This window comes from Rhinoraja longicauda, chromosome 23 (genome assembly GCF_053455715.1).
Source record: "Rhinoraja longicauda isolate Sanriku21f chromosome 23, sRhiLon1.1, whole genome shotgun sequence".
NCBI lineage: Eukaryota > Metazoa > Chordata > Chondrichthyes > Rajiformes > Arhynchobatidae > Rhinoraja > Rhinoraja longicauda.
The window spans coordinates 11004779-11022478 of record NC_135975.1 but is presented as its reverse complement, the minus strand read 5'-3'; the positions used below and the strand labels follow the sequence as shown (position 1 = coordinate 11022478).

General features: G+C 44.9%; 1 protein-coding gene across 8 annotated transcripts in view; it reads left to right on the top strand.

The window, feature by feature from the left end:
* shank3a (SH3 and multiple ankyrin repeat domains 3a) overlaps positions 1-17700 on the top strand; it is a 557029-nt gene that overhangs the window by 497943 nt on the left and 41386 nt on the right. For 6 of the 8 annotated variants that reach the window (XM_078419606.1, XM_078419607.1, XM_078419604.1 and 3 more), the window contains exons 19-20: positions 5651-5674; positions 14169-14296. In XM_078419606.1, the coding sequence (XP_078275732.1) occupies positions 5651-5674; positions 14169-14296 (152 nt within the window). The remainder of the gene's footprint in view (positions 1-5650; positions 5675-14168; positions 14297-17700) is intronic. The other 2 variants (XM_078419609.1, XM_078419608.1) reach the window with 1 other exon arrangement.

Here is a 17700-nt window from a genome sequence, read left to right as displayed (position 1 = left end):
ACTCTCTGACTGAAAAAGTTCTTCCTCATCTCCGTTCTAAATGGCCTACCCCTTATTCTTAAACTGTGGCCCCTTGTTCTGGACTCCCCCAACATTGGGAACATGTATCCTGCCTCTAATGTGTCCAATCCCCTAATTATCTTATATGTTTCAATAAGATCCCCCCTCATCCTTCTAAATTCCAGTGTATACAAGCCTAATTGCTCCAGCCTTTCAACATACGACAGTCCTGCCATTCCGGGAATTAACCTAGTGAACCTACGCTGCACGCCCTCAATAGCAGGAATATCCTTCCTCAAATTTGGAGACCAAAACTGCACACAGTACTCCAGGTGCGGTCTCACCAGGGCCCGGTACAACTGTAGAAGGACCTCTTTGCTCCTATACTCAACTCCTCTTGTTACGAAGGCCAACATTCCATTGGCTTTCTTCACTGCCTGCTGTACCTGCATGCTTCCTTTCAGTGACTGATGCACTAGGACACCCAGATCTCGTTGAACATCCCCTCTTCCTAACTTGACACCATTCAGATAATAATCTGCCTTTCTATTCTTACTTCCAAAGTGAATAACCTCACACTTATCTACATTAAACTGCATCTGCCATGTATCCGCCCACTCACACAACCTGTCCAAGTCACCCTGCAGCCTTATTGCATCTTCCTCACAATTCACACTACCCCCCAGCTTAGTATCATCTGCAAATTTGCTAATGGTACTTTTAATCCCTTCATCTAAGTCATTAATGTATATCGTAAATAGCTGGGGTCCCAGCACCGAACCTTGCGGTACCCCACTGGTCACTGCCTGCCATTCCGAAAGGGACCCATTTATCCCCACTCTTTGCTTACTTCTCTATATACTAAGCAAGTTGAAACTGCTACCTGGTGCCATCTGTATTTACATCTCATTATCACATCTGCACATAGTGTTCCTTCAATTAAATTGTGATCCCTCTACTTCTCTTGTGCTTACCGTTAAGATCTGAATAGAGTCAAGAGTCTAGAGTCCGACAACGGAACAATGAGATTCTTACACGCTGCAGCAAAACTGTCACGGTGGCGCAGCAGTAGAGCTGCTGCCTAAGAGCAAATGCAGCGCCGGAGACCCAGGTTCGATCCGGACCACGAGTACTGTCTCCACGGCGTTTGTACGTTCTCCCCGTGACCTGCGTGGGTTTTCTCCGAGATCTTTGGTTTTCCCCCACACTCCAAAGACGTACAGGTTTGCAGGTTAATTGGCTTGGGGGATGGTAAATGTAAAAATTGTCACTAGTGTGTGGAGATAGTGTTAGTGTGCGGGGATTGCTGGTCAGCGCGGACCCGGTGGGTCAAAGGGGTCTGTTTCCACGCTGTATCTCTAAACTAAAAACTAAAACTAACATGTAATTTGCTTTGAGCATCTGTATCACCAACCCAGTTGCTATTAGCTATAAATTCTGAAACTTTTTTTTTTGGTCAACCTCTTCACATTTTTTGACTACCATATGTAATGTCAATGACAAGCTCCTCATCAATTTTGAATGTGTTAAACTTTTTATTGTGTCCTAATTTTTTCCCCAAAATATACTTTTTTCTTAAAATAATTTAATCAACAATACCAAGAAAGATCATTATATTTGTTTACAATATTTATATTATGTCCATTTTTCATTCTCAAGTACTGCATCAGCAATAGCTTTGAGGGGTTATTATGCAGAACTAGGTCCCTTAGTGATTAGTGGCAGGAGGACACTAAACTATGGCTTATCCCCATAGAATTTTGCAACGTACACCAGGTTTCAGTATGTTCCACAGCATGTAGCCCTTCTCCTTGGTATGTGCTGGTCTGCAGCATTCAGTTTCATCTTCAACCAAGATGATGTATCTCTTTCTAGGTAAAGAGATGGATGGTAGTCTCATCAGCAGCAAGGCCACTTTGAGGGGAAAAGATTTTTTTAGATTTAGATTTAGAGATACAGCGCAGAAACAGGCCCTTCGGCCCACCGGGTCCGCGCCGCCCAGCGATCCCCGCACACTAACACTATCCCACACCCACTATGGACAATTTTTACATTTGCCCAGCCAATTAAAATACATTAAAACCCTCTCCTTCGACAAACACATCAAACACATCACAAAGACAGCCTTCTTCCACCTCAAAAACATTGCCCGTCTCCGTCCATGCCTCTCCTCCACAGCTGCAGAAACCCTCATCCACGCCTTCATCACCTCCCGTCTGGACTACTGCAACAGCCTCCTCATGGCGCACCCTCAAAAATCATCAGTAAACTTCAATACATTCAAAACTCCGCTGCCCGTCTACTCACCCACACCCCGATCCGTGACCATATCACCCCCGTCCTTTACAAACTCCACTGGCTCCCCATCCCCCAGAGAATCCAGTACAAAATCCTCCTCATGACCTACAAAGCCCTCCATAACCTGGCCCCATCCTACCTGACCGACCTCCTCCACAGGCACACTCCCACCTGCACCCTCCGCTCTGCTGCTGCCAATCTCCTATCCCCCCACATCCGGACCAAACTCAGATCCTGGGGGGACAGGGCTTTCTCCATCGCTGCTCCCACCCTATGGAACTCACTACCTCAAACCGTCAGAGACTCCTCCACACTCACCACATTCAAAACATCACTGAAGTCTCACCTATTCAGTACTGCCTTCAACCACTGAAGGTCACCCCACCCTCTGTCTCCTTTCTCTGTTCGTTTACTTATTTATCTATTTATTCACTTCCCTATGTTCTCTAAATCCCTGTAAAGCGTCTTTGAGTATATGAAAAGCGCTATATAAATGTAATGTATTATTATTATTATTATACCTGTACGTCTTTGGAGTGTGGGAGGAAACCGAAGATCTCGGAGAAAACCCACGCAGGTCACAGGGAGAACGTACAAACTCCGTACAGACGGCGCCCGTAGTCAGGGTCGAACCTGAGTCTCCGGCGCTGCATTCGCTGTAAGGCAGCAACTCTACCGCTGCGCCACCGTGCCGTGCAGTGGGATTGAGATTCCGTGCTTTTAGATTTCCCAAAAGTTACACAAAAGCTACTAGAAATATCCAGATATTTCCTTCTTGCTTTTAGTTGGTAGAAACTGAATGTACTGCAGGGAACAGTAGTCCCTGACTGTCAGTTACGATGAATTGTACTCTCTGTCTTTTATAGAAAATAGCTGCTTAGTTTTGAAATTCCTTTATTTATTGAGGCATCTCTTTGGACTTAACTTCACAAGCAAGGCCAGCATTTATTATCCTTGTAAAGTTGATGAGTCATCTTCTTGAACCACTGCAGTCCTTCTGATGAAGGGACAACCATTGTGCTGTTGAAGGAGAATTCAAAATTTAGATCCAGTGATGATGAAGGAATGGCGCAACATTTTCATGACAGGCCACTGTGCAACTGGAGGGGAACTTAATTGTGGTGGTGTTCCCCTATGCTTGCTTCCCTGTCCGATTTGGTAGTAGATGCTCTGGTTTGAGAGGTGCTGACAGAGTAGCTAGGTGAGTATCTCCATTTTGTAGATGGTACACACATTACGACCTCAGAGGGTTAAAAATTGAATCTTTAAATTGGTGGTTGGGATGCAAGCTACTTTGTTTTGAATGATATTGAACTTTCTCAGTTTTTGACTAGGCAAGCAGTTACCTGTGCTTCATAGATAGTGGAATGGATCTGAGATGTCAGGGAGTGAGCTGCATGACATCCATGTTTCTCACTCTTGAGGTTCTGGTCATTGGTGACCCTCTCAGTCGATTGTGTGGTAATGAGGGATGGTAATGCCACTGAATATCAACGATAGGTGCTCAGTCTCTCTTTATTGATGGAGGTGCTCATTTGCCTGACACATTTGTGGTTCTGCATTGATATGCATCACATGACTAAATTTTAATTAAAATCTAAATTGTAGAGGAAACACACTCCAAATATCTGTTCTGGATCCTCAAGCATATGATACGATTCATGCATGGAAACTACTGATAATCTGCAGTGATTAAGTTAGATTCTGGCAGGGCATCTTAGCGTGTCCTAAAATAATCATGATGTGGGGTGCCCCATGAAGAAACGTTTTTTTTAAAATAACTAACTGGAAATAATTAATGTCTCTGACATGGTATTGTACATTGTATTTTATGATAATCAATTGAAGCCTTACACTCAGAAGAATATCTCAACCATTGTACTAAACACTTCTCTGGCATTATTTAAAGGGTGGCTGATCTTACCTAGTTTGCTGTCAGGGTGTCAGAGACATTAATTATTTCCAGTTTGTTATTTTTGGGAAGCTTTTCATAACCAACAGAGGGCAACGAAAAAAGGCAATAAGGTGAGAAAAGATGAAATACGAAGTTAGGCTAGCCAATAATATAAAAGAGGATGCCAAAAGTATTTCAGATATATAAAAAGTAAAAAAGAGAGGCAAGAGTGGACATTGGACTGCTGGAAAGTGATGCTGGAGAAGTAGTAATGGGGAAGAAAGAAATGGCAGAAAAAGTGAACATGTTTTTTGCGTCAATCTTCACAGTGGAAGGCACCAACGATGCGCCAAAAATTCACCAGAATCAGGGGGCAGATGTGAGTGCAGTCGCTATTACTGAGGAGAAAGCGCGAGGGAAGCTGAAAGGTCTGAAGGTGGAAAAGTCACTTGCACCAAATGGACTACACCCCAGGGTTCGGCAAGAGGTAGCTGTAGAGAAGATGGAGGCATTAAGTAGCGATCGTTCAAGAATCACTGAAGTCAGGAAAGGTTCCAGAGGACAGGACATTTTTAAATGTAACTCCACTGTTTAAGAAGGAAGCAAGGCAAGAGAAATAAATTATTTCTCTTTCAGTTAGTCTGATTTCTGTGGTTGATAAAATTTTACATTATTAAGGATGAGGTTTTGGGATACTTGGAATTATCTGATAAAAAATAGGCCGAAGTCAGCATGGTTTTGTTTAGGGGAAATCTTGCCTGACAAATCTATTGGATTTTTTTGAGGAGGGGCTGAATGGCCTAATTCTGCTCCTATGTCGTATGGTCTTATGGACTACAAGAAAGTTGTGGTGGGATGATTGCAAGTTTAACTCAACCAAGTCAAAGCAAATGTTGCAGCAAACTAATTAAGAGAGTGAGATGAAAGAAAGTTTTACTTTGATTATATTATTCTCCAATGTATTCCGCCAGCACCTCCTCGAAATAGATGAGTTGAAGTGCAGATATGATAACATGCCTTTTTTTAAACTATGATCAAACAGATGTCAATTATGCAGTCTGTGTGTCACTGACATTATCCTATAGAGGATCTTTTTTTTAAATTTACATTTCCTGTCATTTCCTTTTCCATGAAACACGACAGACATCGGATTCAAATTCTGTGAAGTTAATAGTTTTGAACCAGATTTTGTCTCTGAGGGACACCAAGAAATTCTTTGGTGTTTCACTTCACCAATATGACATGATGCACCATGAGGCAGTAAGCACCACATTCCAAGATCTCCTGTTGTTTCTAGCCCTTTTAACACCGTTTTCTGTCCAGCCTCTGTTTGTCTCTTTAACTGAGAGTTCTGTGTTCTGGAATGGACTACTAACCCTTTCCTCAGAATTCAGACTTGTATTTGTTGTCATTCATTTCTCCATTCCAGCCTAACACGTCAATTCTTTTCTTTCCAAGCCTCTGTACGCAGAAGGAAAACAGGTAAGTCGTTCTCTTAAAACCTGACAATGCCATTTTATTTCTCATGGGTTTTTTGTGTCGATACTGTCTTAAGCCACCATGCTTCAATGAATGGTAAATTTGCAGTTTTAAGAGAACAATAATCACCCTGCCACAACTATATGAATGCGGAGAGGGAAGAAAAAATTACCAGTGAAGTATTTTAAATGAAAATTATAAACATGTTTTACTGTGATGTTCAAGACGTAATCAGCTATTCTTAAGAAGTTTAAATAGATGGTTAGAATCCAGGACATGGTAGAATGTACATGGGAGGAAGGGGGAGGGGGAGGGGGGGAGTGTTTAAAGGAGATTAAATTGTTAAGTAGACCCTTAATAGTGGAGAGTTTACAGGAACTCTGGAAAGAGGTTGAATAGCTAGGGTGAGTTCATTAAAGATGGGATGTATATGAATCATGGATGAAGTTTCACTTGGTGGGTTGAGTCCAGGATTGGAAAAAAGTGGTCATGGAATGCGTGCAACGAGAATGTAATGAGTTAAAACAGTCTTCCCTTGTTCAGTACTCCAAAAAGGCAAACACTTTCATCCTTCTCATTTAACATAAGTCATAGAAACTAAGTGCAGAGAGTTACAAAAGAAGTGTATGCAAGATATTTTCACTGCAGCTCAAGTACTGTGCACAGCATGCAGAACTCCCCATACAAGAGGAAAGATACAATTGCCTGCAAGATATAGAGATTGAAGAGCATGGGGGCCAGTACCGAGCCTTGGGGGACTCCGTTTCTTAGGCGTCGCAGTCGGCTAGATTGTCCGTCGCTGGTCTTGAGTACAAAACTGTGGTTGGCAAGGATGTTGGCAAGGAACCGCACTAAATGACGGTCAGGGATGGTTCGGAGGAACTTCAAGATCAAACCGTGGTGCCAGACAGTATCATAAGCAGCGGTGAGGTCCACCAGTATGATGCCCGCCTTGTGACCCTGTTCGAAACTGTCTTCGATGTCATTGGTCAGCTTGACTATTTGGTGGGTGGTGCAGCGTCCACGTCGAAATCCGGCTTGTTCAGCGGGTAGTTGAGGGTCAACGATTGGATCGAACCGGGCCAGGAGAAGCCGTTCGAGGAGCTTGTACGGGACACAGAGGAGTGAGACGGGCCGATAGTTCCTTGGGTCGTCCGCAGGCTTGTTTAGTTTTGGTAGCGCAATGACGGTGGCTTCCCGCCAGATCTTCGGAATGGACTGACCAATGAGGCAAGAGGAGTAAAACTCACGGAGCAAGGCCAGGCATTTAGGACCGCAGTGTTTCAGGAATTCTGGGGGGATGTTATCAGGACCCTGGGCTTTTCCACATTTCAGTTGAGAGATGACAGAAGAAAGTTCTGCAGAGGAAAAGGGTGCTGACAGGTGCCCATCAGCACCTGGAGCTTTCCAAAGATTAGTGGATTCCTGTTTGACAGAATGAGTATGGTTCTTGGAGTGTCTTTGGAGTGGCCATTGGCCAGGAACTGGTGGGCGATGGTCTTGGCCGTGACAGGGCAATGCTTTGGGCGGGTACTTCGACCGGTGAGGTGATTGAAGGTCTTCCACGCCACCCTACTGGAGTGTGTGAAGCCGATTCCTTGGGCTGTCTCTTCCCACCGCTCTCTGCGCTTCTTGTCAAGGCAGTTTGTCAGTTCCACAGCCTTGGAGGCAGCCTCTTCGCCAGGTTCAGCGTACAGGAATGCGTGGTACCATGCGTCACACTCTTCGTCCCATGTGGGGATGTACCGGCGATGATAGCCGCGAGGAATGGAACTCTTTGCTGCCCTGATGAAGAGTTTGCAGAGGGCTGAGTAGGCATTGTCCGGGTTGGTGGGGGTGGGGGTGGGGATGAGGAGTTTGGAGAGGGCGGAGTAGGCATGGCCCAGCTTGGTTGGGGTGGGGGTGGGGATGAGGAGTTTGCAGACGGCTGAGTAGGCATGGTCCAGCTTGGTTGGGGTGGGGGTGGGAAGGCTGTCGATCCAGAGGTCCACCACACTTGTCAACTGGTCCCACCTGGCCTTGCGGAAATTCCACCTCTTCGCAGGTTTGATTGGGACCGGCTCGATGGGGTTGTCCGGGATAATCAGAGATAGATGATGTTGTGATTTCGGGAAGTGATCCAGGGTGATCCGGTGTGGGGATGGTCTATTCAGGTTTGCAAAACCCAAGTCAGGGTTGGTAGTGGTGTTCCACCTGCCAGAGCGGAAGCTGTCAGGTTGTTTTGGGTCGTACAGGAGTTGAACGCCAGTGGCTGAGGCCCAGTCTTCTAGTGCAGCGCCATCTGGGTTAGTTGAACGGTAGCCCCAGGTGGTGCTGTGGCAATTAAAGTCTCCAGCGTACATGCAGGGCCAACCAAAGGCGGGGAAGGAGTCTTTGTGAAGCCTGGTAGAAGGTGGCTTGTATACATTGATGACAGTGACACCTTCGACTCGCGTTACCGCCCATTCCACGTCGGAGTCAGGAGGGGACGTTGCAATCGCTTTCCATTTTGCTGTGTTCCTTACAAAAGTGGCAATCCCGTGGGTGTGGCTCTCGGTGTAGGCGGCCAGGGTATAACCAGGGACCTTCAGGTGGGAGCTGTCACTTTTGTGGGTCTCTTGGAGCAGGATTGTAATGACTTTGTGGGTCTGTAGCAGATGTTCAATGATGGTGGTCTTTGCCTTGGTGAGGCCTTCCGCATTCAACTGCAGCAGGGTGATGCCATCGGGTTCGGCATCCGTAGGTGCCCGTCCTAAGAAGGGCGCATGCTCCGGGTTGGCACCAAGCTACAGCGACTGAGGTTGCATTTGGACTGCAAGCTGTTCTGCGCCCTTCAGCGATCTGCCACGCACGACCTCGCGCCAGGTGACTTGGCCCTACTGCAGTCGGACAAGAGCTGGTCAAATGTTGAGGATGTGCTCTCAGCGGATATGGAACTTGTCGCGGGCTACCTTAAGACCTGGAGACTAAAACTGAGTATGGCAAAAACCACCACAACGGCCATTCACCTGAACAATAAGGAAGCTCAACGCCAGCTAACCGTCACCCTCAATGGGTCACCCCTACCCTACAACCCATTTCCTACATACCTCGGGGTGAAACTAGATCGGCAGCTGACCTACAAGCAACACCTTGAAGCTCTCCGTGCTAACGTCTTGGCACGGAACAACCTCCTGCGTTGCTTGGCCGGATCGTCATGGGGCGCTAGGACATCTACTCTTCGAACCAGTGCTCTTGCACTCGTGTACAGCGCCGCTGAGTACGCCGCCCCAGCATGGTGCCGCAGCGCTCATACCAGCAAGCTAGACGCCACCCTCAACAACACCATGCGGATCATCACTGGCTGCCTACGCCCATCTCCCATGGATCTCCTGCCGGTGCTCGCAGGTATCGCACCCGCCAAGCTTCGCAGAGAGTTCTTCACTCATAGGCTGGTGGGCAAGGCCCCATCGGACGCCAAACATCCTTTGCACCACCTCGCCCCGGATTCACAGCAACTGGGACCTCAACGCCTGCCATCTCGTCGCCCTTTCTCCCGTCATGCAGCGACCCTCTGTGGCTCCGGTTTCAACATACTAGGAGCATGGAGAACTAGCTGGGAACAGACATCGCAACCACCTCAATTCAATGTCGCATCGAACACCACAGCCCCACCCGGCTCGGACACGCCCCGCAAAGAGTGGGTCGCCCTGAACCAGCTCTGCACAGGGGTTGGCTGGTTCAACGCCAACATGCATCGTCCATCAGTAGCCTGCGTGTGTTGAGCAGACCAGCAAACAGCGCAGCACGTCATTTTCGACACCACTGTCCTCCGTCTCCCTGGTGGAGGGGTAGACCTCACGGCCCTTGACAACAGCACATTGCACTGGCTACAGCGCCTGGAGGGCATTACATAATTTCTGCTGCCTCAAACGCAAGAAGAAGAAGCCTGCAAGATGGTGCAGAGGAAATTGATGAGGATCTTGGGTAGACACAAAATGCTATCAGGACTGGAACATTTTAAATATAAAGTAACTTTGGAGAAAATAAAAGCAGATTGGGTAACATTGCAGAACTAGCATTCAGTTGGATAGAACACTTCGAGGAAAGTTTACTTCCTTTCATTTTAATTCTTATTGACCTCTCTGTCTTCAACTTCCCACATTGCTTCTTTAATGGCCAATGTAAACTGAAGGAACAGTACCTCCTCTTCTATTTGTGTATGTTGTAGCTTTCAGAACTAAATATGGACTTTAATAATGTCAAATAACCTCTCCATTTCGTCTCTCCCTCGCTCTCTCCAAAGATGTGATTGTATCTATCACATGTTTCCTTTTTTCTTTCCATCTCTAATTCTGTTTTTTGAAGTAAATATCATCTTGACTACTTTGATCTGCACCCTGTCTCCGATATTATTTCTATTACCTCCACACCTATGGACAGTGGACGTGATCTTACTCATGTGATAACTCCAAAAGACGGCACCAGACACCATGCATGTCCATGATCAACGTTACCAAAACCTTTTACTCCCACCAATCGAGAAAGACTGGGGAAACCTCTTCTCAGATTAAATGGCCCACAAAAAAATGTCTCCACCTTATGCTTGCTCCACATGAGTGTGATATTAACCAATAGGTCTACAACAAAACCCTTCCCAAAGAAGAATGGTGGCACCCAAGGCTACATCGTTTCCCCAACACTTTCTCAAAATGTCATGCTTCAATGTTGCATCTCACCTGCAACAAATTTCCCATAGAAGTTGGGCTAATCTTATTATTCAGCCAATAGCAACCACACACCTGAACTAAGCTTACCCAACAATGCCCTGAGAACATTTATATGTCTGCATGCTCAGAAGCCAAGCTCTAAGCCATCATTTACCCTTCCACTGGGGCACATGAGAGGATAGTTCTTAAACTCATGGTGAGAGGATAGTTCTTGCAACATTTGCAAGATATTGTATAACACTGCCCTCTGACAATAAAGGTTCATAGCAAGAACTGACAAAGGTCAGAAGCCACCTTCTGGTGAAAAGCTACATAACAACATTGACTACTAAATTGTTAACATGGATAATAAATAACAATGGCCACAGCACTGACCCATTGGTCACAGGCCTTCAATCAAAACAACAACCCTCCACCACTTTGTAAGAAGGAACTGCAGATGCTAGTTTACACCAAAGATAGTCACAAAATGTAGGAGTAACTCAGCGGGTCAGGCAGCATCTCGGGAGAAAGGGAATAGGTGACGTTTTGGGTCGAGACCCTTCAGCAGAATCAGGTCTGATGAAGGGTCTCGATCCGAAACGTCACCAATCCTTTTCTCCAGAGATGTTGCCTGACCCGCTTAGTTACTCCAGCATTTGTGTCAACCTTCCACAACTACCCTTTAACTCCTTCCTTCAAGCCAATTTTGAATCCATATGGCTGGCCTAGCTAGCTTGGATTCTGTGTGATCTAACTTTCCAAAGCGGCCTACCATGCAGGACATTGACAAAAGCCTTATTAAAATCCATATAGAAAACATCCACTGCCGTGCCTTCATCAATCCTCTTGGTGACCTCTTCAAAATACTGTGTCAGTTTTGTGAGGCATGATATTCCATGCACAAACCTATGATGACTATTCCTAAGCAGTCCTTATTTATCCAACTTAAGGCGGCACGGTGGTGTAGCGGTTGAGCTACTGCCTCACCAGAGACCCGGGTTCGATACTGACTACAGGTGTTTGTCTGTATGGAGTTTGTACATTCTCCGCGTGATCTTCTGTTTTCCTCACACACTCCAAAGAAGTACAGGTTTGTAGGTTAATTGGCTCAGTATAAATGTAAAATTGACCCTAATGCATATAGGATAGTGTTAATGTGTGGGGATCACTGGTCACTTTGGATCCGGTGGGCCGAAGGACATGGCTGTATGTCTAAATTAAACTAAATAAATGCTGGTGGATCTGTCCCTTAGAATCTCCTTCAACAACTATCCCACCAGTTCCTCGACTTTTTCTTGCTGCCCTTCTTAAATAATGGTAAACATTTCCCCACCCTCCTGTCTTGCCGAGCTTCATCTGTGACTAAACATGATGGATATACCTCTATTAGTACCTCCATAATTTCTTCCTTAGCTTCCCACAAGACACAATGGTGCACTTGGGGACTCATCCCTGGGGATGTATCCACCTTAATGCATTTAAAACTACCAATATCGTCTCTTTGGTAATTTATACATGATCTAAGATATCACAACTCAATGGCCTTAGACATCATAACTCACATGTCTGCGGTATGGGAATATGTACGTAGAGGTAAAGCCTGTGAACTAGCAAATCCCTTGCCCTAAAATCAAGGCTTCTCTCCATGAATAAGGAGCTTGGGTGACATCCCAAATATATAAGTGAACCACAGACTATTGTAAAGATCAGTGGCAACAGCCTGAGAAATGATGGTAACTGTAGCCTCCATATGGAATGCAATCAGGCAGTCTGTATTTGGGAGAGCAAAGAGGCAACAGAGAAGTCTGGCTTGGTGAAGTTCAGTCTGTGCAGAAGTTGCTCCCAGAGGCTGCTAGCTATGAACTTATGTAACTCTGAGTGTACAGGTATATGATCTTGGGTGATCAACCATTCTCGGCATTCTCTCACATGGTCACCTGTGATGTCTATTGCCTGTGATCAATCACCATAACATCCAGTAAGGAGGAGTTAGGTCTATAGAAATCATTTTTGGAAGTCAGCTTGAAGTCCAAGAAAATCATTGAAATGTAAGGAAGGGGCCAGACTTCAGCAATGTGCAGAGTAAGCACTGCGGCTGCAATGTTATAGAGCAGCCTCGCTAAATATACAGGTTGCTTGCTGACATTTAAGAGCATAGTTCAGGGATAACAGGGTTAACAAAACTTGTTCTTTTGTGAACAAGTAAGGAATGTCATTTATCAGATTCAATATCATGCTGGAGACAAATTTTGCACTGAATTTTGACTTTTTCAATATATTACATGATTGTGCCTGATGAGGTTCATAAAAACATTTTATTTAAAATAAATATAACACTACTCCATCAAACAGCTTTATGCTGCAAGTCTTGACCCTCAAATAGGTGCCATCTACATCGTAAACTGCTCCCTGAGAAAATTAGTTAAACGAAGCATTAGAATCTCCCCCATATTAACCTTTTAATTTCTTTAAGTTGCCCTAACGAAACTAAACCTGATGATCTGTTGTTACATAGTCTGTAATTTTTTATTTTTCAGTGTTCTCAATTGAAACATTGTAATTTAACAAGCCATTCAGTTCCACATTACAACACTCCCCCTCTCCTCTGGCCCCATCTGCTCACAGATTTCTCTCACTATCTGGTCACTCTGCTCCTTTCTCCTCCAAATGCTCATCTTCCATCCCCTTGCACCATATTTACTTTTTATCCCCCCCTCTCTTGCCTCACCTCTGCCCCCTTCTCCCTTTATGTCTCCTGCTGGCTTTACATTTGGATTTTTTTTTAGATTTAGAGATACAGCGCAGAAACAGGCCCTTCGGCCCACTGGGTCCGCGCTGCCCAGCGATCCCCGCACACTAACGCTATCCTACACCCACTAGGGACAATTTTTACATTTGCCCAGCCAATTAACCTACAAACCTGTGTCTTTTACACTAGTCTGCTTTCCTTATCTCACATTCTTTTACCTCCTTTTCATCTCTAGCCTTAATCATTTTCTCCATCCATTTGTCCGCTCACCGACCCACCAGATTTTGCCTTATCCCTACCTCTTTTTTCCAGTTTTCCCTCTCTCACTCCATCAGTTTGATGAAGGGTCCCAACCCCAAATGCCATCTATCCCTTCTCTTTGGAGAACTCCATTGAGTTCTTCTCGCATGCAATTTTTTTCTCAAGATTCCAGCGTCTGTGGTTTCTTGTGCCTCCAATTTATTTAATAATTAGCCATTCAGTCACCTAAGCAAATCAGGGATATGTAAAATGTGATGTTTGGTGTACTGTGTGGGGTGGGAGGACCCGTTGCTCCTCCCGTGCAGCAGGTGGCGCTGCACAGAACAAAGGGAGATGTTTTGTATAGTTATCTTGGCTGTACACAGTGTGGAGTGTGCAGCCAGATTGTGGGGTTGCAGCCATTTTAGTTGTCTTGCTGCCAGCATTGAGTTACTGTAATAAAGACTTCTGTTGTACCTTGAAGACTTGCAAAGTTTCATACAGGCATAGAACAAGAATACGAAATAAAAGGCCAGAATTGAAGCTGGAGAGAGCATAGATAGGGAGGAACAAGTCCACAGAGCAATTGGAACAAAGTGTGTTTTAAATTAAATTTAAAATGTTAAAGGCAAAGTAATTTATATTGGGACATTATATTGGAAGATTGCCATTTTATTCAGTATGGTGAATAAATTTTTTAATAACTTACGATTAATTTTTAATCGCACAATTATGTTGTTTTTAATCACTCAGCCTGAGCAATATCCTGTATTTCATATATAATAACAATGATATAACATTTTGCCCATTTGGATGAAATATTTTAATTCTGTTGCAGAAAAATTGGACGAGATCCTCGCAGCAGCTGATCGTTCAGTTAGGCCAGAGAACGTGGCGGCAGACTCTCGAGCTGCAACAGTCAAGCAACGACCCACAAGCAGACGCATCACATCAGCAGAAATCAGTGTGAGAAAATTATGCATGTTTCAAACTATATTGAGCTGTGAGCACAGAATTCTGAGCATTGCAAAGAATGGTAGTGCATTGTTTAAATTACTGAACTCATAATCTAAAGACTAACAAACAATCTAAGGAAATCCCAACAACAAAGATGGTAATTTAAATTCAGTTAAATACATTATCTATAATTAAGAAACAAGGAATTGCAAATGCAGGTTTACAAAAAAAAAAGCATAAAGTGCTGGAGTATCTCAGCAGGTTAGGCAGCATCTCTGGAGAATGTAGATAGGTGACCTTTTGGCTCAGGACCTTTCTACAATAACTCCTGCACTTTATGTCTTTTTTATCTATAATTCTATTACGTTTATGAAAAATCTGAAGGAAATTTCTCATCCTTACCTGTTCTTCTTTCTTGTGAATGAATGAATGAATAAGTTTATTGGCCAAGTATGTACACATACAAGGAATGTGCCTTGATGCTCCGCTCGCAAGTAACAACATGAACATGGATTGTGGGGAAAAGGTAAAACCAGGCTGTGCAGGGCTGGGGAACAATAAGGTTGGAGGCTGTGGAGGGCAGATAGCCAGAAGTGATAAAATCAGAGATGGTCTGTGAAATGATGGTGTGGTGCTCATTTGTGGGGTCAAGGTGCAGGGGTAAGTAGGAAGAAATGTCCGAGTGATGGCGCCTGGCAGTGCAGTGGAGGTCAGTTTGCCAAGGCACCTCCCTTGTCGGCGGGTTGATGATAATGTCAGGGTTGCTACAGAGTGATTGGAGGGCTGTACGTTCAGAGGGGGTGAGCTTAGAGTAGGTAAGTGGAATGGAAAAGTTGAGATGGTTGATGTCACTCTGTTAGAAATGAAAAGGTGTAAAGAAGGTTGAACGCCATCCGAGGGAGTCCAAGAAAGAGGAGGGGGACCATGGAGACGGGAGATGGGGCCATCACAGGGTGGTACGGTCTCCTTCCCATTGGAGTCCCACAATGATATTCTTACTTGCAGCAGCACAACAGGTTTGTAACATTATACTCAATAGATCATAGTGTTCAATAGCCTGATGAGTGTTGAGAAGAAGCTGTTCTTGAACCTGGACGTTACAGTTTGCAAATATCTCTACCTTACTCCCGATGGCAGGAGTGAAATAAGAGCGCAGCTGGGGTAATGTGGGTAGGAAAGAACTGCAGATGCAGGTTTAAATCGAAGGTGGACAAAAAATGCTGGAGTAACTCAGCAGGACAGGCAGCATCTCTGGAAAGAAGGAATGGGTGACGTTTCGGGTCGAGACCCTTCTTCAGACTTATCTGATGTTCTTGGTGATTTTTGAGGCAGCACCTTCTATAGATCCCTTCGATGGTGGAGACATCACTACCCATGACGGACCACGCACCATCCACCACTTTTCGTAATCTCCTTTATCCCTGGGTGTTCAGGTGCCGAACCAGGTCGTGATGCAACCAGTCACGAACCTGCTGTAGAAGTTCAAGAGAGTATTTGTCAACATACTAAATCTCATCAATCTTCTAAGGAAGTAGAGGTGTGAATGGGTTTTCTTTATGATTGCATCAATGTGCAGGATCTAGGAGAGATATTCAAAGATATCCATGCCCAGGAACTTGAAGTTGTTGACTCTCTCCACTACCAAACCGAAGATGAAGATGGGTTGGTGGATCCCCGGCCTTCATCTTCTAAAGTCAACATTCACTCCTTGGTTTTACTGGCATTGAGAGTAAGGTTGTTGGTCTGGCACTATTCAGGAGACCAATTTCCCTCCTTTGTTCTGACTCGGCATTATCCATAAATCATCCAATAACAGTGGTCGCTGGTGAATTTAAAGATGTGGTTGGAACTATGTATGGCGACAGTTATGGGTATAGAGTAAATAGAGTAGGAGACTGAGCACACAGCCTTGATGTGCCCCTGGTTATCAAGAAGGAAGTGTTGTTGCTAATTCATCCAGATTGCATTCTGTTAAGAGAAAGTCGAGGATCTAGTCGCCATGGGATGTACAGAGGCCCAGTTCTCTGAGCTTGGTAACAAGTTTGGAGGAGATGATGGTGTTGAACACCAAGCTTGAACAACAGCCCATCGTATATATTTTTAGTGGTCAAATGGTGCAGTGCAGAGTGGACAGCCAGCGAGATTGGATCCCCCGTTGATCTATTGTAGTGGTAGGCCAATTGTAACAGGTCCAGATTCTTGCTAAGTTAAGAGATGATGCCATAACCAACCTCTCAAAGTACTTAATCATCACAGACATTAGTGCCATTGGTTGGTAATCATTGAGGCATGCCACCAAACTCTTCTTGGGCACCTTTCAATCCATATGATGAATGGAGAAACCTTTGGGCTGAAGGGCCGAGCCACTTTGTTGTAAAGCAGAGCACACGACAATAGCTCATCTCTCTCTCTGCTAAAGCAGCCTGGCTCTTAAGTCCTCAGCTTTATTTTCTAGGAGCTGTACATTAGCCAGTAGAATAGCAGGGAGTGCGGAGGGCATAGTCCCCTGCTTGCAAGCCGCCCTATTGACCATGTTTCCGGGCGCAATGGAGGCCTCCCTGGTGTTTCCTGACACTGTGCTTGCTGCATGTACGATCGTCTTCAAGGTCATGGATTCCCCTGCCATCGGGGATTTCCTTATAGTCGGAATGTCTGTTGCTATCGGGAGATGGCATTTGCCCTAATCCATTTAAATGGACTAGCTTGTCAATTACAGCACTAATTTTGTGCTAATTCTATTATCCAAATAAGTTCAGAACTGTTATATTTGATCGAAGATAGACACAAAAAGCTGGAGTAACTCAGCAGGACAGGCAGCATCTCTGGAGAGAAGGAATGGGTGATGTTTCGGGTCGAGACCCTTCTTCAGACTGGTTAGGGATAAGGGAAATGAGAGATATAGATGGTGATGTGGAGAGATAAAGAACAATGAATGAAAGATATACAAAAAAGTAACAATGATAAAGAAAACATTGTCAGCAGTTTGTAGGGTGATAATGAGAAGCTAGTGCGACTTGGGTGGGGGAGGGATAGAGAGAGAGGGAATGCCGAGGCTACCTGAAGTGAGAGAAATCAATATTCATACCACTGGGCTGTAAACTGCCCAAGCAAAATATGAGATGCTATTCCTCCAATTTGTGTTTAGCCTCACTCTGACAATGGAGGAGACCGAGGACAGAAAGATCTGTGTAGGAATGGGAAGGAGAATTAAAGTGTCCAGCAACCGGGAGATCAGGTTGGTTCACGCGGGCTGAGCGAAGGTGTTCCGCGAAACGATCGCCCAGTCTGCTTTTGGTCTCACCAATGTATAAGAGTCCACAGACACAAAAAGCTGGGACAGGCAACAGCATCTATGGAGAGAAGGAATGGGTGAAGGGTATTAGATCCTTTGGTGTTGTGCTGCTGGCAAAATG